General features: G+C 37.2%; 1 protein-coding gene across 1 annotated transcript in view; it reads right to left on the bottom strand.

The window, feature by feature from the left end:
* The window catches only part of DGKH (diacylglycerol kinase eta), a 162,400-nt gene that overhangs the window by 60,829 nt on the left and 76,995 nt on the right, over positions 1–24,576 (bottom strand). Inside the window, exons 4-7 of the mRNA XM_087814316.1 lie at positions 9,966–10,070; positions 9,566–9,698; positions 2,358–2,464; positions 1,585–1,710 (exon numbers count right to left, since the gene is read on the bottom strand). Coding sequence (XP_087670442.1) covers positions 1,585–1,710; positions 2,358–2,464; positions 9,566–9,698; positions 9,966–10,070 — 471 coding nt within the window. The remainder of the gene's footprint in view (positions 1–1,584; positions 1,711–2,357; positions 2,465–9,565; positions 9,699–9,965; positions 10,071–24,576) is intronic.

The raw sequence follows: 24,576 nt of genomic DNA, 5'->3' as shown, positions 1-24,576 counted from the left end.
GGTGGGGGGCAAACAGAATGAGCAAATAAAAAGCCTAATTTACTCCTATTGTTAAAGTTAAAAACTACTGAATAAATACAAGTAGAAACCTGTATATTGTAGGTAAAGACAATTTATATAATACTTTTTTTAAAATACCTCATCATGTGATCTTTTTAAAAAAAAATTAAAAAAAAACAACTTCAAGCTGAAGTTCTTGAAGTAGAGAATTAGACTTCATTAAATGTGGAGTAATAATAGTAGTAGGTGCTTATATTATTGGCTGTCCCCCACAAAAAGAGAATGAAAATTTAAAATCTTGGTTAGAGAGCACTCCTTTTAATTAAGGAATAGCAAAAGATGGTTTTAGGGGTTGGGGTTGCACTAAAACTCCAAGGAGAAATAGTCTATATTAATATAGCCTATATTATATTAAATGGGATAAGAGAAATAAAAAGTAGCACCAATGGCTAACAAAAGAGGCAACTGAACCCCGGCCGGGTGGCTCGTTGGTTGGAGCATTGGCCAATACACCAAAAAGGTTGCAGGTTTGATTCCTGGTCAGGGTGTTTCTCTCTCACATCAATGTTTCCTTCCTTCCCTCTCTCTCTCTGTCTCTCTCTCCCTTCTTCTCTCTCTAAAATCAATAAACATATCCTCAGGTGAGAATTTTTAAAAAAAGAGGCAGCTAATGAAGAACAACAAAAGCATGAGGACAAAGAGAATCATGTTTGATTTAAAAATGAAAAGGAAGTAGATTACCTATTAGGCCTGACTAAAATATTATAGGGCTTATTTAGCTCTGTGGCCTACGGAATGGATCTCGAAAATGGAGTCAACATGTCACACATCTCTTACATTTGCAGATCTACACCATACTTACTAAAAGCAATGATTTCCCCCCCCCCCCCACCCTTTTGGGAGTAGTAGGCGAGCTGACTTCTAAGACTCAAAACAAAACAAACAAATCAGCCCCGATGCAAGGCAAGCACTGTCATAGCTGCACAGCGTCACCCAGAGCTAAGATAAGGACTCAGTTACTGCCACCCTGCCCTGCCATCTTTTAGCCCCCGCCACCTCTGAGTGGCCCTAGCTCCCCTTGAGTTCCTGCTCTGACTGCCCACAGGCAGTGCGGAGGCCCAGTCCTCGGTCCAGCACAGATGAACTTCCCACTGGCTCCATGATATGTCGCGTCAACTCTTTCTTGCACGTGCAAGAAAGTTTTAAAATATTTAATTAAATGCCGAGTTCAACATGTGGCCTACTGAACTTGGCACTCAGTCAGAGAACACAGACAGCATTGTAGCAAAATTACATTTTGTAGGTCAATCAAAATTTGATGCTTTCTATATGCTACACATAGTAAAACAGGTCTGAAAATAGCAAGCCACTGAATAGGACTAAAGCATAATGAAAAACAATAAAACTGTGGGAAAGAGATCTTTAGACAAAGGATATATAAGAGTAAGTATTACAAAAAGGATATTTGAAAAAGTAACCAGGCTGGAAGGAATACATCGTGAAAAAGATGAACATAAATTATTTGCCTCTAAATCACATACATGTAAAAGTTATGAAAAGAAGCTAACAGAAAAGGACCCTCACCATCATTTTACACCAAAGGCATTTCCAATCCTGTAGACGAAGAACACTGCCACACGTTTTGTCACAGACAACACACTTGGCACTCACAGGCAAGTTACCCTCTAGCCACTGGTGAGGCATCGCCACCTGCGCAGCAGGAATAAAAGAGTGAAATTAAAGACTGTGGAGGGCACCATTCTTACCCGAGGAAGATATACAACTATTTCTTACCCCATGAAATCAATAATATACATCATTCATGGCATACATTTATTCACCCCACATTTATTGAGCATGTACTATGCCCCAAGCACTACAGAGGTACAAAGATAGGTAAGACTAGATCCCTGGCCTTCAAGATTTGTAGTCTAGGTGAGGAGAAAGGCACGGAAAAGGCATCATCACAGAGATCACAAAGTGCTATTCTATACACAAGGTACAATGGAGAAAGATTTGAAGGAGGGGGCACTGTTGAGAGGAGGCCCCAAAGTCTGAAGAATAAAGATCTGAGAAAATAGCTGAAGTGAGCCTTAAAAAACACCTTAGTGGGTCAGGTGAGGGTCGACACCACCAGCGCAGCACAACCACCACTCCTAAGCCCTATTCACATTTCCATTAAAATTGAAGAGCTGAAGGAGCCTATGAAGGATCTAATTGAAAATAAAAACTCATAATTAACCAAATTCTCCCATTCAATACTAACAGCAAACGCTCCCGCTTAACGCTGTCCTTACTTTCCACTGGGCAGAAAGAGAGAGAAGAGGCGCTGGGGAGAGAGCAGACAGAGGGCCTACCCCGTCTTCGTCCTCCAGGATGTCCTTCCCAACCGAGGCCAGGGTCGTCCACTTGCAGTTATTTGTGGCCCTCACTGCACACCTTTTGTGGGCCTTGAATTTACACACTGAAAAACAAAGGAAACCATTTCTAAATGAGTGTGTACTTTTGGATCAATGATGAAAGGCAATCACAGCATGAAATTTTACAGGAGTGGAGGGTAAAAGGAAAACAAAATTTAAAAAGGTTAAGTTACTGTTCCACATTAGTAATGGTATTCTATACAGCAAACATGGCCATGCATTCATGAAGCACTCTGATCAAGCTATGAATCGCTACTTTGATTCCATTTAGTCATAAAAGAAAAACAGAAAGGAAATAAATACAAAAGAATTAGTGCCTGAGGAGAAAGGAAACAACGTGCACACATACACAGAACTAAATAAAATTCAGTAATACACGGGTGCTAGTAACATCCCATTTTTCTTTTTTCAAATATATCTTTATTGATTTTGGAGAGGAAAGGAGAGGAAGAGAGAGAGAGAGAAACATCCATGATGAGAGAGTCGTTGATCGGCTGCCTCCTGCAGGCCTCCGACTGGGGATCGAGCCCACAACCCAGACATGTGCCCTGACCGGGAATCGAACCTCGATCTCCTGGATCCTAGCTCGATGCTCAACCACTGAGCCACACCTGGCTGAGCAACATCCCATTTCATATTCTGCATACTAATTACATAAATGTGTTCAGTTTGTGAAAAATCCAATGAGATTAAAATACTTAATTTACTGATACTTAAAATAAAAAGTGTGAAAATACCATTAAGATAAAAAACAAGATAATTCAAAGGAGTTTTAAATTGCAAGAATGTCAAGAAATTATCCAGGCATCATGGGAAATAGGCTGATAAGGGTCACGAAGACGACATAGTCCTTTGAAAGCCTTGTGTTGAAACGACTACATAAATAATGTAGAGGAAAGAAATGATGAAGTGATGGTCCCACTACTTGCATCACTAATTCCCCCAGTCAAATTACCATAAAGGAACCTATAAAAAAACTAAAAGACACTGAAAACTATACAACATCGATGATAGAAACAAAAAAAATAAGACAAATATAAATTAAAAGATATTCCGTGCTCATGGACTGGAAGAATTAATATTGTTAAGATGTCCATACTACCCAAAGCAATCTACATATTCAACGTAATCCCTATCAAAATTCCAATGGCACTTTTCACAGAACTAAAACAAATAATTCGAACATTTATATGGAACCACAAAGACCCTTAATAGCCAACGCAATCTTGAGAAAGAAAAGAAGACAGCTGGACACATCAAGCTCCCTGATTTCAAACTACAGGGTGGGGCAACAGTAGGTTTACAGTTGATCATATGCAAAATAATACAATAATTTAAAAATAATAATACAAGAATAAACTCTATGTTTCACATGCTAACATCTATAAATCTACTTCTGCCCCACCCTATACATTACAAAGCTGTAGTAATCAAAACAGTATTGTATTGGCATAAAAATAGACACACAGATCAATGGAACGGAACAGAGAGCCCAGACATAAACCCATGCATATGTGGTCAATTAATTTACAACAAAGGATCCAAGAACAGACAATGAGGAAGGGACAGTCTCCGCAATAAATTGTGTTGGGAAAACTAGACAGCCACATGCAAAATAATAAAGCTGGACCACTATCTTATATCGTGTACAAAAATTAACTCAAACTTGATTAGACTTAAATATAAGACCCGAAACCATACAACTGCCAGGAGAAAGGATAGGTTGTAAAATCCAAGAGGGACCACATCAAACTATAAAGCTTCTGCTCAGCAAAGGAAATCATCAACAGAATGAAAACGGCAACCTACTGAATGGGAGAAAGCAATATATCCGGCAAAAGGTTAGTATCCAAAATATATAAAGAACTCATACTACACAATAGCAGAAAACCAAACAATTCCATTTTAAAAATGGGCAGAGGATCTCTTAAGTGACATTTTTCCAAGTATGACATACAGATGGCCAACAGGTATATGAAAAGTTTCTCAACATCACTAATCATCAAGAGTATGCAACATAAAAACCACAATGAAATATCACCTCACACCTGCTAGAATGACTATTAGCAAAAAGACAAAAAATTACAAGTGTCGGTGAGGGTGTGGAGAAAAGGGGTTCCTTGTGCACGGTTGGCAGGAATGCAAACTGGTGTGGCCACTATGAAAAACAGTACGGAGCTTCCTCAAAATTTTAAAAATAGAACTACCATATGATACAGTGATCCCACTTCTTGTTATTTATCTGAAAAAAATGAAAACACTAACTCGAAAAGATGTCTGTACTCCAAGTTCACTGCAGCATTATTTACAACAGCCAAGATATGGAAACAACCTAAGTGTCCGTTGCTGTCTAAATGGATAAAAAATGTGATCTATATGAAATATTATTCAGCCATAAAAAAGAATGAAATCTTGCCATTTGAGACGTTATGCTAAGTGAAATAAGTGAGACAGAGAAAGACAAACACTGTATCATCTCACTTATATGTGGAATATAAAAAAACCACCACCAAGCTCATAGAACAGATTGGTGGTTGGTAGAGGTGGGGAATGGGAGGGGGGCAAGAGAGGTGAAGGGGATCAAAAGGTACAAATTTCCAGTTATAAAATAAACAAGTCATGGGAATGTAATGTATTGCATGGTGACTATAGTTAGTTAATACTATAGTGCATATTTGAAAGTTGCTAAGAGAATAAATCTTAAAAGTTCTTATCACAAACAAAAAAATTTCCATAACTATGTTGGTGATGGTAACTAGACTTATTTTGGTAATCACTCTGTGGTATATACAAATATTGAATAAAAAAAAGAGAGAGAAGTAAGAGGAAGCAACCAGGAAAGAAGCAGCATAAATATGAAAAACAAACCACAGATTATTTGAAAAATTAACTCTTGCTTATGAAAATCAGAACTTTACTACTAAACTATCCTTCTAAGGACACAAACTATCCAAGTGTCAGTGGATGCTGATATTATACAAGTTTCTGACTTTTCAGATAAATACTTAAAAGTAGAGATCACTTCAGTGATTCTATTACTGAGAATAAAGTAACCGTTGCTAAATTCTAAATGTAAGGTGGTTCCTTTTCAAATGATTTTAATATTTCTAACAGGAAGCCATTAATAAACTAGAAACGATGGGTTACACACCTTTTCTTTTTTAAAAAAACAAATCTAATTTAATGTAACATGAAAACAAAAGGGTCAGGTAAAACAACTAAGTCAAATGTTCAAATGCTTCAGGTAACATGAATAGCCAATATATAAAGGGTCACTTAACCTAGCTGGTTTTTCCTAGTCTATAGACACTGAAGAAGTTTCATTTACATGTTCTTTTGTGTATACTGACAAACTCTTTCCTGGAAATCACACTATTTTTGTGATAAATGACTCTGTGACTACAGCACAGACTTCATGTAGAATACAACAATTATTCAATTGATTTTATTGCTGATAAACAGTAGTGTTAAAAAGAACACTATAGATAGTAAGCTTAGGTTGAAAAGCAATTTCAGCATTTTGCTCCAATACAAGTGACTATTTTAAAACTACAGTTAGTGTCTCTAGGCCTTTTCATATGTATGGTACTACTCAAAAGTGTGGTCCTAGTTTTACTTTCATCTGGAATATAATCACCAAGCTGCTTTTTAAATACAAGTAAGTACTTGACATTCATGGTCAATAACTGTTTTCTAACAGGCAAAGAAGGAAGTAAAAGAGGGCAACAAGGTATAATTTCATGACTTCTGAAAATGTTGCTACTAAAATTCAAACAGCACAGTAAAAATAAAAATCACAAATTTGTAATAATAAAGTTCATCATGAAATGATTCTCAAGAATTCTTGATTCTCAAGAATCAAAGTTGCTTACTATAATAAATAATAATAGTACAAACCAGACTGTAATTATGATACTATGAAATGAAAATAAGTCACCTTAATTTTATTAACAATTAAATTTATCCAAACAAGTTATTCTGAAATAAAGCACTTTCCTCTGACCTGTAGAGCCATTATTTTAAAACTCCAAGACTTATAAAATATACTGCCATGTAACAAAATTATGATTTTTTTCTATTGAAATATTTATGCAGTCCTTTTTTGTTGTTTGCTTGTTGTTGTTGTTGTTGTTTTAATTCTCACCTGAGGATATTTTTTTCCATTGATTTTTTTAGAGAGCGGAAGGGAGGGAGGGAGAGAGAGAGGGAAAAACATTGATGTGAGACACATAGATTGGTTGCCTCCCACACTTGGCCCGGGCCAGGGATCAAACCTGGAACCCAGGTCCACGCCCTTGACCGGGAAATTGAACCCACCATGCTTGAGTGTGGGGGCCGGCACTCTAACCACTGAGCCAAACAGGCTAGGGCTTATTCAGTCTTTATTACACTTTATGTGTTCAACCCTGATAGGATAATAATTCACAAGCTGATCTATTTGATACCACTGATTTAAAAATCACCATTTAACATTTTTGTTAAATTGCTGTTTAAGTAACTATAAAAAATAATATGCTCTTAAATTATCATTAACATTCTCAATTGATTTAGGGGATTATTTACAAAAAGTCTTTTGTATTCCATTTTTTATTCATATATTTTATATATGCAAGGCTTTAAAGTAATAATTTTAGTTATTATTCAACACAAACCTAGAAGACAGATTAATACAGCCTTATTTTATTGTGAAAAACAAGGAGAGAAAGATTAGGTAAATTTAGTACAGCTTCACACACCGGAACTGGATTCCATTCTAACCCAAAGTTATTCACTGTCACTGGTGAACAAATTTTTCTTGGATTTGCATCTCTGTTATAACTTTTAAAACCTCTTGTTATCCTGTGGCTTTAGTTTTACTAAGCAGGTAGTTTATTCAGATTTGGGAAGGGGAGGGGTTCTAAAGTTTAACTTTGATTACAATTAAAATATCCTAAATAATCACATTCTCATAAAATAAAAAGACTACTTTTTTTTAATGTTCATAAAACCCTTGGGATTTTTTAAACCTCTGCTACAGTTCTAAAAATACTAATGGACAAAATGCTGTAGATTTAAAATTTTTATCAGCAGAGAAAATAAATACTACCATATGTGCCTCTAAAAATATAATTTAAAAATACAATCACTGAGACTTTTAAAAAGTTAGGAAGACTTGCCTGGCTGGTGTGGCTCAGCAGCTGAGCATCAGCCTATGATCCAGGAGATCAAGGTTCGATTCCCGGTCAGGGCACATGTCCAAGTTTTGGGCTAGATCCCCGGGGGGGGGGGGGGGGGGGGGGGGGGGGGTGTGTGTGTGTGTGTGTGTGTGTGTGTGTGTGTGTGTGTGTGTGTGTGTGTGTGTGTGTGTGTGTGTGTGTGTGTGTGTGTGTGTGTGTGTGTGTGTGTGTGTGTGTGTGTGTGTGTGTGTGTGTGTGCGTGTGTGTGCGCGCGCGCGCGCAGGAGGCAGCCAATCAGTGACTCTCTCTCATCACTGATGTTCTATCTCTCTCTCCCTCTCCCTTCCTCTCTCTGAAATCAATAAAAATATATTTTTTAAAAAGTTAGGAAGACTTCATTATTAACAGAATAATATAACAACAAATTTATTTAATGACTTTAAAGTTTCTCATTCTCATCAGCTGATGTAATTTTCATTTTTCTTTGAATGCTTAAAAAAAATAGTCATCCCACTATCAATCTCAATTTCTAAACAAATATAATCAATAATATCTAACTCTCACATCGGAAGGATACCACAGAGTATCTCAGAGCTGATATCATTTTCAGCACTTTTTGGATGAAAGACTAGAAGGTAATAGTTTTAAAAACCTTCAAAATAATGCCATGTAATATTGCCAACCTGGCAGGAGTTACTCAGAGCTACAGGAATCCTTTTAGATTATTAAAGTCATAAAGGCCAATTATATCTTTGCAGTCATTCTTTAAAACTAAAAAAAATGTTTAATGCCTCCTCCAAATGTTCATTTTTGTGAATTTTAATGCATCAGATCATGATGCAATTTGTAATTTTTTACTTGATAAATTTCATATGAAGCACAGTTAAAATTTCTATTACTTACTTGACTGGAAAAGTAGTTTTATTGCATATATCCTCTCATTTAATTTCCATAGTGTTTTATGGGATATAAATGACTATTATCTCCATTTTACAGATGAGGATATAAAAGTCTGGAAGAGTTGAACTATCTCCCGTGGCCACAGTTTGAAATGCTGGAAGTGAAACTGGAACCCCGAGGGTCTAAGGGCAGTGCTCTGTTCTCAGCCACTATGCTGCATCATATTAAATAGCTGAACTAATGACATATTTCAAATCTTATTTAAAACAAATGAAAACTGTGACTATTTTTATTTCATTATTTAATTACAATAAAATTATATTCAAAATTACTAAAAGAATTTTTTGTCTTAAAGAAAAAGCTAGTAATAGTATTACAGACAGTTCAAAAAATAGCACACAACTATATGATCACTGAGGCATGAAATGAAATAAATCTAAAGGAGTTATGAGTTTTCTCTAGGTAATTATTAATGCATTTCCTTTTAAGTGGTGACTGCTCTTAAATTTAAAAATAATCCACAAATCCTGTAATGAAAGTAACAACATAAGCCTTATTTTTAGAAAATTTTAAGGAAATTAAAAGGATGGCATCAATTTAAATTAAACATAAACGAAATAAAAGAAAACAGCGTTTGAAATAATGCAATAAGTGGCAATCGGAAATTCGGCCAAAGACTACATACTGTCCTCACAGCAAGTTTTATTCTCCACAATCAATCAGAACAGAAAAAAAATACCAGAAACCTGGGATGACACACAAAGTCTAAAGAATTCTTTTTTAATCAGCAGTTGCTAGTTCCTCCACAGTGAAACGTGACACTTTGATTTATACTTCCTTTCAAATGATTTTCTATTATGTTTTCCTGAGCCAAAACATTTCCCAAGGCAGTCCTCTGTGTGCACAGCTCCGCTGCAACCCACCATAAAACTTCTACGCTCTGTCCCCGCTGAGTTGCTCCCAGCTACTGCCTCCACCCAAGGGAAATGTTTTCCTCTGGGGGTTTTTCTCAGTTTCCTTCTCAAAAGCACCAAGGGCGGGGCAGAGCGGTCAGTGCTGAGGGACAGCCCGTGTTGGGTGCTACTGTACCTTCGCAGGACAGGCCATGGGAGGTGACTCCAGAAAGACTCTCTCGGCACACGTTACAGAAAGTGGGTCGGGCGTGGGAGCAGGCGTACCAGTTATGCATCCCTGAGAAATGTTCCACATTAAACTGGGCCACCTACAAACGAGACATTAGCACAGATTTGCCAAACAAGAGAACAAGACTACAGACACTTAACATTTGGAATGTATATAGTTATGATTTAAATTCCAAATCCGTATTTTAAAAATGAAAACACTTTGCTTTAAGTAAAAATAATGCAATATCAGGTTTAAACAAGTTGCTGAATGAATCTACACGTACTAATATTTTGCAGAATACAGCATTAGCTCTTCGGTTAACATTCTCTAAGAACACGAGAAGGCAGAAGAGCTGCTACTTTACCTCATAAGGTTCTCTGGTCTGTACAGACTTCAGTGAGCTGATCCAATCCTCCATCTCTTTTCTGTTCTCAGCACACAGCATTAGTCGTCTGAATGGAGTGATTATCTGAAAGGGATAATTCAATCTAATAACTGTTAATAACCAACAAGAGAGATTATTGCAAAACCTAACATCTTACAAGGTATTTTCAATTCTAATCTCTGAGTCCGTATTTCCTTGATGAAGGCAAGAGTCTCTGTAAAGTGAGTTTAGTTCTCTGAGTATGATGCAATGTGGTCTAGGAAAGAAAACTTCTAAGGATCCTTTTCTTGACTTTGATCTCACTAGGTATTTACCAGGCTTTTTAGCCCCTTAACAAAGGTTATGAACCCAAACAAACAATGTAGTATTTTTTCATAAAATGTATCTTTAACGTGTGTTTTTTAAAAAATTAATTTCAGAGAGAGGAAGGGAGAGGGAGAGGGAGAGACATCAATGAGAGAGAGTCATCTATCAGCTGCCTCCTGCATGCCTCCTACCAGGGATCGAGCCCATAACCCAGGCAGGTGCCCTGACCAGAAATCAAACAGTGACCTCCTGGTTCATGGGTCAACACTTAACCATTGAGCCACACTGGCTGGGCCATAAAATGTATGTTGAAAATTGATTTTAAATATACTTCAAAATAATTCATGGTAAGCTTAGAATTAAAGCATAGCTATCAATGTGGAATTTTTTAAATTGAATATCCAAGTAATGCACTATGAAGTGGTTTTATAATTGGCTTACAATAGTATCAAGTACATTCTATTATTAAATAATGTTGGGTTTCCATATTTCCACTGCCTATTTTAATATGATTTATATGAAGGATTTTCCCCATTGTGTAGAACTCCACTGTGCTACTTTTTGGTGAGAACAGTGGAGAAGAATTAGCATGAAAATTGTTTAGCTGGTTTTAAGGGGAAAAAAATAATTGTGACTTTCATCTTTTTTTCATGTCACTAAAGAAGGCAAATTAATTATATTAAGAATCTTAAAGCAAGTAAAATGAAAACTTCATGCTGTTATAGCACCAAAAGTGATTCAAAGCAGAATTCTGAAATGACTTGAAAGAGCCCCTATTTATGTGTGAATACAATATTCTGGTTGCAATCTTAAAGTTGCTAAATCCTAAGCATTTACTGCAATTAAGGGACCACTTATTTACTTGTGGAAGAAGAGCAAAATGTTACATTCCCACCCAGACACTATTTCCAAATAATAAATTATATATTTATTTATATAACACATAAGTTTTCTCAGGTTAAAAGCCATTTGATCAAGTGATAATCTACATAACTGCATTACAGAGCAGATTTCCCAAGTCATGAAAAAGCAATAATCATTTTTTAAAAAAGGAACCCTTCCCAAATGGAGTAAACTAGCAATCCTCAATCACTACTGTTCATCTTAGAAAATAAGTCCATTATTTAAAACTACAGAGATCAGCCCAGTCTTAGCTACTCACCAGTCATTGCCTCTTCTCATATGCCATTAGTTTAGGCTACACAATCCTTCCTTAAGCCACGAGGCCTTGAATACATCTGAGAGGCACTCCTACTTATACAGCTGGCCAGAGTCACATGGAAGAGGCGCTTTGGGTATTGGGTAATTGCATATGAAATTGAACAGAACCTCCCCTTTGCATTTTCTTCTGTTTTCCACTACCTCTTTGGATAAAGCTTATTAGCAGTTGGTCACTTCTCTTCTAGAATAAATAGTTAATGCAAAGAGCAATGCCTCCCTCATTACTTAGAAGCCAAATGGATGCTTTATTGCTTCAAATGTTTTTCTGGGCCAGCTCATCAAAAGCAGCAAACAATACCATTAAATCATAATGCGCTCCTGGCTCTGAAGACTGGCACCGCACTCTCGAAATCTTAAAGTTTCACTGGACTGAATACAGCTGATATTTACCTGAACAAACATCACCTCTAGCATTGTATTTATTTATTTAGCTATACTACATAATGTAACTATAAAGATTCCCTGTCCTTAATTATGATGTTACAGTGAGATAAGTATTATTCAGATAAATAAACCAGGTTTGCTATTTTATTCTTTAATTTTGTTTTTCTTTAATTGTAAATAAAGCAGGATGCCTGAGGTTTAAACTATCTTTAATGCCTTTATATTCTTAAAAAATCATCATGAATTCAATAAAAGGGGAGCTACAATAGAGAGATAGCTTCTCATTTTCCTTCTCATTTTTGCAACTACATAATGCTCAATTCTAAAGATTTCAGCATCATAAACTGTGAGTGTACCTGATACACTGATGACCTAAAACATCAGCAATCTCTCCTTTTTCATAAAAACTTGTATAAAATGGACAATCATAAGCAAGTAAAGATTATAACACATTTAAAAATAATAATTACGTTTTTAAGGCCAAAAGAAATTATAAATAATTTTGATTTAAGGAATCTACTGATTATGAAGTTACACTAAAAGAAATGGGCATGAAACAGGAAATCCTTCATAAATTATGCGAGGCAGAGGTGTCTGGCTTTTGCGGCTGCACCACCAAAAATACCTCAGTGAGCAGCCCAGAGTTGCCTGGGCCTAACTGAAGACAAGGCTGCCGGAAAGCCTGTAGCATCTCCCAGACGGGCCCTCTCCCCTCAAAGGTAACCCCTCATTAGCCTTCAATACTCTGAGTCCCCTCCCCATCTCTTATTTAAATTCTTCCCCATCTCCAACCTTGGGACGAAAGGGAATAACGGTTGTTAACCGACAGGCACTGGTTATATCCTAACTGAACTCCATTACAGTACAGTGGTTTTTCATCCAAATCTTTCTTAGGAAAATATCTGGGGAGCAGTAAACTCTGAAAAATGTTTGGTTCTTACTCTGAAAGTATATCTGACTCAGCCTTTTTATTCTGACAAATGAGTAAGACGAAGAGATGGAAGGACAGAGGAGATGTGGGGAGGGGGTTATTCCAAGGGAAGACTGACAGAGCCTGTCGGGGGCCCACACAAGATATTTCTGGAATAAGAGGGCTCTTTACATATCTTGAAGAATCTTCAGCATACCTATCCTAAAGTGCCCCTCAGCCCCTGTCCTCATCTCAACCCCACTCTTATTCTCTCTTCCTACTGTTCCACCATTCCCAAGTAATTTTTTTCTGGCACATCTGAATTTACTTCAGTAATTAGTTTTTTTCAGGCTATAACCACCACTCCCACCTCAGATCCCAGAGCACATCAGTCCGCCTGCTCATGCCCCCCGCATTTACTGAGCGTGTACCACAGGCCAGAGCCCAGGGGGTTCGAACCACATGGCTTTGCCTTAATAATCTAGAAGGAAGCAAACCAAGGTTTACTCATCTGAAACAGTGCTGTACAAGTCAGAATACAAAGGAGAAACATCTAATCGGTTCGTCTCCTAAATGCTACTGCAAATTAACATACAAATTCTCCATTAATAGAGATATTACTCTGAGAGTTACTGGCCTATAAGGGTTAATCAACAATACTACTACATGTGCATAAGAATCAAGAATTTTTCAGTCCGATGAAGCATGTTACTATATAAGACAGATATAAGGCAACATGGCATTAAATGTACAAAATTCCATAGAAGAGGAATATCACAGTTAAGGCTTTAAATACACGAACACGTACAGAAAAGTACATAGTCAAATCCTATGCTGCTTATTGTTCAGGGTAGGAATTACAAATCATTTTAATTGTAATTTGTTATCAGTTTTTCCGTAATTTCTAAATAAATACGTAGTACTTCTATAATAAAAACATTATTTTTTTACTAACAGAAGAATAGAAATTTAGAATTTAAAATTTTGCTTTGTTCCAAAGCCGGAGTTCTCAAACTCCGCTGCACATTAGAATCACCTGGGAGACTTTTAAAATCCCAATGTCCAGGCCATACTCTATACAAATTAACTCCGAACATGAGGGTGGGACACAGCTACCAGTTCTTGTTTTGCTTTTCTGAACTCCCAAGTGACTCTAGAATGTAGCCAGGTTTGATAAGCAGTGCTCTAAAGATATTTTATGTTTCCTCAAACATTGTTAGAGCTTGAGAAATGAGAAAAGTTTCCGCAGAAGTGAATTACAGAGAATTGCAAATCTGCAAATTCCCAGTTGGAAACCACTAATGTAACAGCAGTGATTCAGAGCCTCAGCTCTGGAGTCAGACAGACCTAGACTGAATGCCAGCGGCATCCTTTCTTATCTGTGTGGCTGTGGACCCGTTTCTGGGCTCTCTGAGCTTCAGCCTCACATCTGCTCAGTAGGGACAGAATGATGTGAATTAGTGAGACAACTCAAGTAAAGAATTCAGCAGTGTCTGTTACAAAGCCAAAGCTCAGTAAATGCTAGCATCACAATTCTTAGCGCTGACAAATTAAGTACTATATGCTTACAGATTTCTTCTGTAATGAACACATTTGTGTGTGTGTGAATCAGTCACAGACAAAAGTAACATAGTTTAAGTCAGAAATGGAGGCATTTTGCCGACAAAATAGTCACTGACTAGCAAATCACCAAAACAGGAAAAATGAGAATGACTTCCTTCTTAGAAGATAGTAGGATAATATCAACAAATTAGGGGGAAAATGTCCCCCATTAATTGCACTGCATCTAACATTACCCAAAGCAGGACTATAAGATGGTAAGGGGATTACCAAAGTTAAGAGCATCAGATCCCAGTAGGTATCATGCCTAAAGTATTCAAGATAAACAGTTCCTCATCTTAATTCAGATTTTTGATTCTGCGATGAAGGAAACTGCAACCTTCTCTGGTAATTTTAAATGTCCAACTTTTTCTGTTAGGCAATTCTTCTCCTAAAGTTCTTTACAACAAACTGATCGCATCAGCCCTTCTGCAGCAACTCCTGTTTTATCCTTAGTGATTAATCCTGAATTGCCATGAATGAAATGAAAATTCATGTGCCGAGAGCAGCCTTTCTTGGAAAGCAGGACAAAGTTTAGTTGTGCTGTAATAATGCTTCATTGTCTATATTTATTATAACTTAGGGGATATAACTTTTGTTAAAAGCTGAATCAGGTATAATTATATGTCTCTTTAATACTAGGTTTGCTATAACTGTAGTTGCCAACTGCTTAGTCTTAACATACCTCTTCCATTCTTCCTCATAAAACCTATATCCAACTCTTAAATTATGTATGTTGTTTTCTTTCAGTCTTCCTTTATGGAATGAAATAAATCACTTTGACAACTTAAAAGTGCCAAACTACAATGTAGCCATGCATCTCAAGTGACTATTTTGAGAGCAGAGATGTTACATATTTCAAAGAGCAAACTGGGGACCTCTACATTCAAGAGCACAGATCCTCAACTATGTGCTGAACATGAATCAGGCCAAGTTTTTTTTCCTTCAAAACATACCCATCCATACTCTATACCAGACTTGGTGAATCAAAATCTCACTGCGAGGAAGGCGTGGATTATTTCAGATGTCATCTGTAGCAAAGCTACACAGGTAACTCTGATCCACACCCCTGTTTCCCAACCACGAAGGGTAGAGGCATCCAACTTTCCCATTAGTAAAGGCAGGATTTCCTCTAAATAATGTAAAAACAAGCACTCTAATCTTGTAATCTTGGCTCCCTACCTCCCTTTTCAGCACTCTTCTGCTCTCAAATTTGCAGTGTTCGCACCTGACTCGAATAGTATTCCTTTGTGTACGACCAATCTGAACTCGCCTAGCACCTACAGCACCCCACACACGAGATGCCAAAATGGCAATCTCTGATTTTTTTGTTTGACCATTCCATTTGAACCCTGAAGTGCTGTGTTATAAAACAACAACAAAATTAAAATCCATCATATTATACAGATACTTTGCTCACTCACAGTACAAGCACTTTAAACCTATTTTCTTCAGCTGGCCACTTCATACCTGTGTATCGCCCCGTGTATCACTCCGTGGGCTTCAAACCTGTGTATCACCCGTGGGCTTCATACCTGTGTACCACCCAGATCGCAAGTCCTGTACAGACTCTCTGAATCCTTCACCTCCCAGGGCCAATACTCCCCTATTTTATTATCCAGCTGCCTCAAGTTCCACGTGTTTTCTAAAATCACAACTACTGCCTTAAAAAGTCATTTTTTTTCTGAGGCGTTAGTGGACGATAAAGGTTTAATGCATATTTTCTGCCAAGGGTGCTTGAATTTTAACAAAAGACTAAGAAAATACAATGCCACACAACAAATGTATTTCTGGCACCAAAATCAAAGAAAGTGACACAGGTATTTTCAACATAGTATAATTTAAAGGTTTTAAAAATATATATATTTTTACTGATTTGAGAGAGCGAGAGGAAGAGAGAGGGAGAGAGAAACATCGACGTGAGAGAGAAACATCCATCAGCTGCCACCTGCACAACCCTTAACTGGGGATCTAGCCCACACCCTGGGCATGAGCCTGACAAGGAATCAAACTGCTGGCCTCTCAGTGTATGGGACGACACAACCAACTGCGCCACACCAGCCAGGGCTCAACATAATATAACCTAAATCAGCAACACCATAAACATTCACTTTACAGCTGTAAACACTGTGCAATCATTAAGTGCTCACAAAGAAAGAGTAGTTCCATAAAATCCTGAAACACCAATTTCACAATCTCTAAAATGACGTTAAAAAAACTTATAAAGATGTAACGGACTAACAATAAGACTGAGGTTGACAGGTAATTCACACACATGCAAGAACCCCATTATTAATCTTCAGGTTACGTTTACGAAGCAATTCTGCTATGCAGGCAGCACACTATGTAAATAGGGCTTTAAATCATTATGCCTGGCAGTATTCCCTTTTGGAAAGATCTAAAAATCTCCTCAGATGTCTGTTTAGAACCATAATTAGATTTATATACAAACACAAGAGTATCTTTGAAAATCATTCCATACTTCTGGTTTTGGCTGACTGATCACCCTTCTAACTGATGAGTCATTTTAGCTGAGTAACAACTTACTTGCTAGTGGGCATTCCCGTAACGTAGATCAGGAGGGATCAAACCTCCCCACAGGCGCTCACAAGAAAGAGGGAGGCCCTGGTCACGAGCGTGAGGAAGTCAGCCCCATGCCGTTTATTTTCCTCTCTAAAGAGAAGTTATTTATCATTTGCCTATGACTTTATTTCCAATAAAAATCAAGGAATCACCTATATATTGACATACATAATTGAGAATTGTGTAGCTTAGATACGAAACATTATTCATTTGTGACAAGATTCTACAAAACAGCACCAGTACTGAAAATTTCTAACGGAAACATTCTGTAAACATATAACACAATTATCCTGAGAAATCAACTAATTATAGAAAGAAAAAAAAGACTTCTGGATGAGAACAGAAGATCTTTGCAAGAGTATGTCTATCTTCTTATCTACAGGAATACTTGGCTAAAAACTTATAGCAAAAAGGCAGTATCTTGTTGATTTGCCAGTCACCTAAGTAGGAACTAAATTTTGTTAAAACATATTGAAGAGAGAAAAATTAATGTAGATGCTAAATGAGTTGTCCACCATTAGTTAATACACTTCTCATATGGGGAGTTAACAAAAAAGTAACAGCATTGTTATAACAAGTTAAAAAAAAATTACTTCTTCCCTATAAAATTTAATTGAGTAACTACGGTCAACTCAGTAAATGTTTTTCTCTCAAAGCTTCCGTACAGCCAGGCTGTGTTTGAGAAGGAAGGCAAAGGAGGGAGAGTTCAAATTACACAACCACGTTTCTAGGGCTACATACTGAAGGATGTGGGGTCTGGTAAGAGGATCGAGAAGATTTGCTTTAAAACACTTAGGATAAAATAGGGAGAAGAGAGAACAGAGGAAGCCAGTGTGGCAACATCTAGATAATAGTAGGAGCTGGGCAATGAGGAACTGGGGCTTCATCACAGTTATTCTGAGTTTGGGTATATTTGAAATTTTTCATAATCACATAAAAAAATATACTCAAGCATTTGTGAACCCCAAGCAAAGTTCTTCAAGGATCTAAAAAGGTGAGGAACCTGAGTGTCTTAGTCTCATATCGACCCTGTTCAAACCTTGGCCCTGAATTCATCTTGCAGACCCAAGTCTCTGACCTCTTATCTCCCCACCCCACCCATCAAATTCAAATTAGACAAGTAATGTGGTTCCCTTGCTCAAGTGATCTAAAATGTCCACCGAAACTTCTGGTCACTGGTGGAAAGGGTGGGAAGGACTGAGCTGAAAAGAGCTATGCAAATCTTACTTCCCTTAATTCTTGAGCCTCAATGATTCTGCTTAAGATTTGGTCAGCAGATCACAAAACCTCTTTGGCGAAGAAACTATGACTTCAGAACAATGTCGTTTTCCACATTAATTTCATTTCCCTGTATTACCTAATGTTGAATTTTTTTATTGTCTTAAAGCAGGGGTGAGAAATCTTTTTCTGCAAAAGGCCATACAAAATTATCAACTTAAAAATTAACTATGAAAAAAGCTCCTAGATTTAACTGAATTTTGAGTCCTGCCTGCGGTTGCCTTGGCAGGGCCAGGCCAAATGATTTCACGGGCTGTATACGGCCCGTGGGCAGGAGTTCCCCACCCCTGCCTTAAAGTATCAAATATAAATAAAATACAAATTCTGATACCTGTTTCCATGAAAACCACCTTTAAAGATCTTAGAGCTATTAGTACCAATATTTTCATTATATACACTATTTCCAAAGGATCTCACTATTCTAAAAAGCAAATTTTTCCTTTATTTAAATTAAAAAATCCAAAATAATCTAAAATCACAATTTTACTGAATATTTGACAAAATATTATTAGTAAATATTAATATTAATATATAAGCTTATTGTTTAACATAAAGACATAAGATAGCAGAATTCAAACACTTTTCGAATCAGCAATTTTTCAAATCAGTATTATATAATTTATAGTCTTAGAATCTATTAAAATTGTAAAAGAAAGCAGTCTATTTAACATCTTCCTGAGACTATCTTGTCTTAAAGCTTTACTTCAGAGCAATAGTTTTGTCATTTCCCAGAAGCTCCCCATTTAGCAGAGCCCAAGGTAGAAAGGCATAGTGAAATCGTGGAGGTGAAGACAGTCCCTCTGTGCGTGTTGTTCTCCTTTGCCCTGTTCTCCCTGGAAACATGGCAAAGGCCTCAGAAAAGCTACCAAGAAAGGCTTTCAGTGTTACTTGTTGGGGTTTTCTATCTCTTACATAAATAAGTGCATGTATAATAATAAACCACTGTTTCTTTGAAGATGAATAAAATTTGGATTCAAGTCACTTTAAAACTATTAAAGTCTCAATACAGTACTGAATGCCTCTTACAACTCAAACTATAATTACTAATGTTTAGTTAATCCTCATTGTACTAAGTTTCCTATTGCTCTATAACAAATTATTCTTTTACAGTTGTGATGGTGAGAAGTTAAAAAATCAAGGAGTCCAGAAGGCTGTGTTCCTTCCAGAGGTTTTAGGGAAAGTCCATTTCCTTGCCTTTCCAGCTGCTAGAGGTCACCTGAACTTCTTGGCTCACGCCCCTTCCTTGCATCACCCCAACCTTCCACTTCCATAGTCGCACCTTCTCTGAATGATTCCTCTTGCCTCCCTCTTATAGGGACTCCTGTGATTACACTGGGCCCACTTCAGAGAGTCTAGGTTAATTTCATGTCAAGATCCTTAACATAATCACAGCCACCAAGTCCCTTTTGCCTTCTAAAGTGACATCCAGAGGTTACAGGGATTAGGACATGGAAATCTTTGTGGAGTGTTTAGCCAACCACACCCAGAAAATAAACATAATGCATAATTATAATTTTTGATATAATAATGAACTGGTAACTCGATGACACTTGTAATCTACTTTCTTATTATAATAATAATTTCAATTAATATGCATGGATACAATTTTTCTTCAAAGGAATACTTAAGTTCATTAAACACAGGATACTTATGAGATGATTACATCCTGTACATCTTACATTTTCAAAGTGCTTTGCTATCAATAGGGTCACATATGTCATCGCATTTAATCTTTTATATAAGTGACCTGCATGGTAGGTAAAAACAAATCAGCTTGTTTAAAACTGCAAACTCAGTAAGTAGGACAGTCAGAGGGTACATTAAATCTTCCAGCTTCAAATCACCATCCCTCTTCTCTGCTATACCAGACAAGTGGGACCTGTTTCACAGTTGCCTTTATGTGGACCACAGACCTCGCCTAAAGCACAACATTCATGGTGCTATAACTGGATATATGTAGCTCTAAGAAATCAGCTGTTATCAAAACAAGTATTAATAGAAAATAAAAGAATTAAGATATAGGAAGTTTCAATTAGCAATAATAAAATAATATTTCCTGTAAAAATTTTCAAAGTAATTAAGCTATAACTTCCTTTAGCTACATAATAATAGCTGTAACTGTATCTTATTACTAAAAATAGACTTGGTTCATGAAAATTGGTTAAAAAAAATATAAAAATAACTGATTGGCACCCTAAGACCAGACAGAAATCAATTAACATCTAGGCTGACAATATAAAGCAAGCATATTTCACAACTACGAAAGAAAAATAAAACAATTCAAAACTGAAAGGCAGGCTGCACAAATGAGCTGCATAACTCAGTATAGTTTGCTTCATGTTTGCAAACTGACATCATCCTAGAAGAGCAGGTGAAAATGCCACCTGTGCTGCTTTCTCTCCCCTTAAAAGTCATCAGGGCTACTGAGTTATGGCTCAGTTCTATACATATTTGAGCACTCTTTAAAGATAAGTGAGGAAGGGAATATGAAGGTGCTGCTAAAATTAATAATAGTAATAATAATGATTTAATTTACTAATTCAGACCAGTCTCTGAAAACCGGGCACCTTTAGATAATAAAATATTGACAAGATTGTAGTCACATACAGCACTGTATCTTAAGTATTACATTGTACATGGGAAAGTGGCTTTCTAATATTAATTGCAATAACAAGGATCACGGTGGTTTCAGGAATTATTTATGTAGGCTGTCACATGCACTTCCACTGTAAATTAGCAGTATTAGTTAATGGAAACATTAAAAATTTTACTATTCATTTAGTAGTTCCAGACTGTACCAGAGATGGGAACAAAGCATTAGTCCCATTCCCCTGGCACAAGCTCTGTTGTTTTATAACAGTAAATTGCTTAGTACAGGGCATGTATGTAATGGGACATTTCAAAACAAAATAATTATCTTGTTTGTAGCAATCACCACAAAACTAAAATATTTCTAAAACCTAATTTTTCCATTACACCATAATCATACTTAGGGAATAGAGAAGATATATGAATATGCTGAAACTTTAAAAAGATCCATGAAAATTATAATGAAAAAGTACTTTAGACCATTTAATACTTTTTAAAGCATCTCTCTCAATTGCATGCAGACATCACCAGGATATCTTACCATCATTTCAAATTCACAATGTCCAATTCACAATGTCTTCATTTCACTCCCCCTAAACCTAGTTTTTTTCTCATTTTTCTACCCTCAATTAAAGGAATCATTTATATACCAATCCTCCCAGTTTCAACAACTCTGTTAGTTTCTTCCTCTCCCTTCTCCCTTCTCTTTGGCCACAGCTCTCCAGCCTTCCCCACAAAATCTCTCATTCATCCTAACTCCCCTCTCCTACAGACAGATGTACCCTGGCGGTGGTTTCCTCGGACATTGTAGCAGTGTCCAAGTTGGGCAAATCTACTACTCTTGTCAAATGCATCAGATAGGAAACTGCCAGAAAGAGCTCCTATGGAGCATTCAAATATTTTCTGAGCCCAGCCAGGCATAGCTCAGCGGTTGAGCGTTGACCTAGGATCCAGGCGATCAGGGTTTCGATTCCCGGTCAGGGCACATGCCCGGGTTGCAGGCTCAATCCCCAGTTGGGGGCGTGCAGGAGGCAGCGAATCAATGACTCTCTCATCATTGATGTTTCTATCTCTCTCTCCCTCTCCTTTCTCTGAAATCAATAAAGATATATTTAAATATATATATTAATTTTTTTCTGAATAGGTAATACATATTTGTGATACAAAATCCAAAATGTGTTTAGAATGAAAAGTATGTTTCTCTCCAAAGCCAGGCCCCAGCTACTGAATTCCCTTCCTGAAGCAAATTGTCAGCCTCTGTGTATCTCCCCAGATCAATATGTATCTCTGCATACACAACAAATACGTGGTCTTTTTAGATTTAACACATGCATGTGTGTACACACACACAAACACACACAGAGAGTAACATTTTATACATACACACTGTTCCGCAGCTGGCTTTTCCCACTGATTAAAATTCTGAGTTCACTGCATGTTGTTAGAGAGCTGACTCATTCTTTTTCCTGGTTGCATAACATTCCACTGTGTGACATATTTCATAATTCATTTTAACCAGTCCCTAACTTCTACATTTGGGTTGTTTGTGTTAAACCTCAGGTTAAAATCTTTTAGAAGCTTTTCAACAACCCTTTTGAGGATGGTCATGTGAGTCTTTGCTGGTGGGCATATGTCCACCCCCTGAAAAGAAATATAATCTAAAACATATCCACATGAATAACGCTTTCGCTGTACACACACACACCTCTCTAAATTCTTACAAAGGTGTTCAAAGGGACAGGGTTTTGCAGCTTTATCCTGACAGCTTTTCTCACATTATGAGCCTAACAATTAGGGCAGCTCTAATAATACTGTTGAACAACTATGAGAAATTAATTATTGTTAGAATCCTTTATTAATGGAATTCTGAAAATGAAAATGACCAAGGTTTGTGCAGAAATCAGGTCACAGAGGCCAAACAGTCAATCCAATGGTCTTATAAACATGAGATAACACAGAACATACATATATACAACACATAGAATACTGTCACTCTTCCACTCGAAGATTAGTGGCAGGCCTGTATGACCATGTGACTTCTGGTTATAACCCCAGCAGCTTTCCACTGTCTGATGTTCATACTAAACAGTGTTGTGCTAAATTATAACACGGCACTAGTGAAGTGTGTAAAAGCAACCCATTGGCAGAGACAAGAAATCCCACCAACTGATCCAGATGGACCGTGTCACTAGGCCACGCCTAGTGTCTAAATCGACAGACATCATCACTCAACCTCGCTGGAAGGGGCCTAATGAACTTCTGATGGCAAGGGCCACACCTTCCACGTAGCCACACCTTCTGCTCTAAGATGTCGGCTCTGTTTAACAGCTTTTTGCTACTGATCTGTATTTCTCCAAGATTTAAAGACCATCTTCTGCCTTGAGTTCCATGCCAATGGGTGCAGCTTACCAGGAGCTTCTGAAAGTCCCTAAGAGAGCCATCAGACCCTTCCTAAACTGATCAGCTAACACACCCTGTGTGCTAGGACTGTCCAAAACCTTCACATCTGCTCAGCAAGTCCTGTGACAATGAACAAAAGAAAAAAGGAAAAAAACCTCCGACTGGATAGCACTCAACCTACCTCTTGTCCATAAAACAATCTTGCTTCTGACGTCAGCCGTCTGTTGCTGACTAGACTACAATTGGTCTCCCATAATCACAGACCTACCTTTGCCTTTACGTACTAATATTTGGTCTTGGCAAAGTTTAACTAGGTCCAGAGATCACAGAAATGTTTAAGGCAGAAACTACTGAACTGCAAATCTCCTTTTAAACCACTTTCTTGTCAGAAATTAAATTCTCATCTGAGACTTGTAACAATGGAGGTGATCAACACTGTATCCTGTCTCTTCCATTAGAGATAATTAGCCTCATGACCACCACAGGAACTGACACTGTGTGACAGGCCAGTGCTCTAATCACTGCCAGCTGGTACCCTGCTCTACATAAACTTTCCTCTCACTTGCAAGGTAATGAGGATTCACCAGGAATGGCCGGATTGAACTACATTCTATTAAAAATGGTGGCTACCGTTATTGTACTAATTGTGAAAATTCCAATATACTATGCATTCTCATGGGAAGAGCACAGGCTTTAAATATTACTTACGGTACTTGTTAACTATATACATTTACAAAATTATGTTCTCTGAGCCTTATTTCTTCATCTGCTGAAGAGAAGGAAGAATAATTACTTCATGGGCTTAATGAGATAATGAAGTGAGGATACACTTTTAGTGGGTGAAAGGATAGACCAAAAAGGTTTTAAAAATAAATAATCATTTATTTTTCTCATCTATATTACAAACACCTTAAATTTTTTAAATCTTGGAGAATAAACAGGTTTTCCTTAGTACTATTTTAATATTTTTATTAACATTCAAGACCAACAAAATTAATTTGATTTTTTTTTTTTTAATTAAGAGGTTGATGTTTTAAATTGTCCATGAAGCCCAAATCTGAGAGGTGTAAGAATGTTCTCATTTTAGAGCCTTTCATATTGGGTGGCAGGCCTGGTTTTGGAACTGTCAATAGCACCAGGTGTGATGGACAAGGTGCCCATTTTTGAGTGCACGTCACTTGGGCTTTGTCACGGTGATTCAAGATGCCAGCAAACTTGAGTTGCTCATAAAGCACAGGAGTGCAGATGCCTCTGAGACTTTTTAGACTGTGAGCTCCATGGCTCTCCACTATTCCCACATTCTTAACTGGGCACCAAAGA

This window comes from Miniopterus natalensis, chromosome 2, assembly GCF_054644295.1.
Source record: "Miniopterus natalensis isolate mMinNat1 chromosome 2, mMinNat1.hap1, whole genome shotgun sequence".
Taxonomy (NCBI): domain Eukaryota; kingdom Metazoa; phylum Chordata; class Mammalia; order Chiroptera; family Miniopteridae; genus Miniopterus; species Miniopterus natalensis.
The sequence above is the reverse complement of the archived record's forward strand: the minus strand, read 5'-3'. Positions and strand labels throughout refer to the sequence as shown.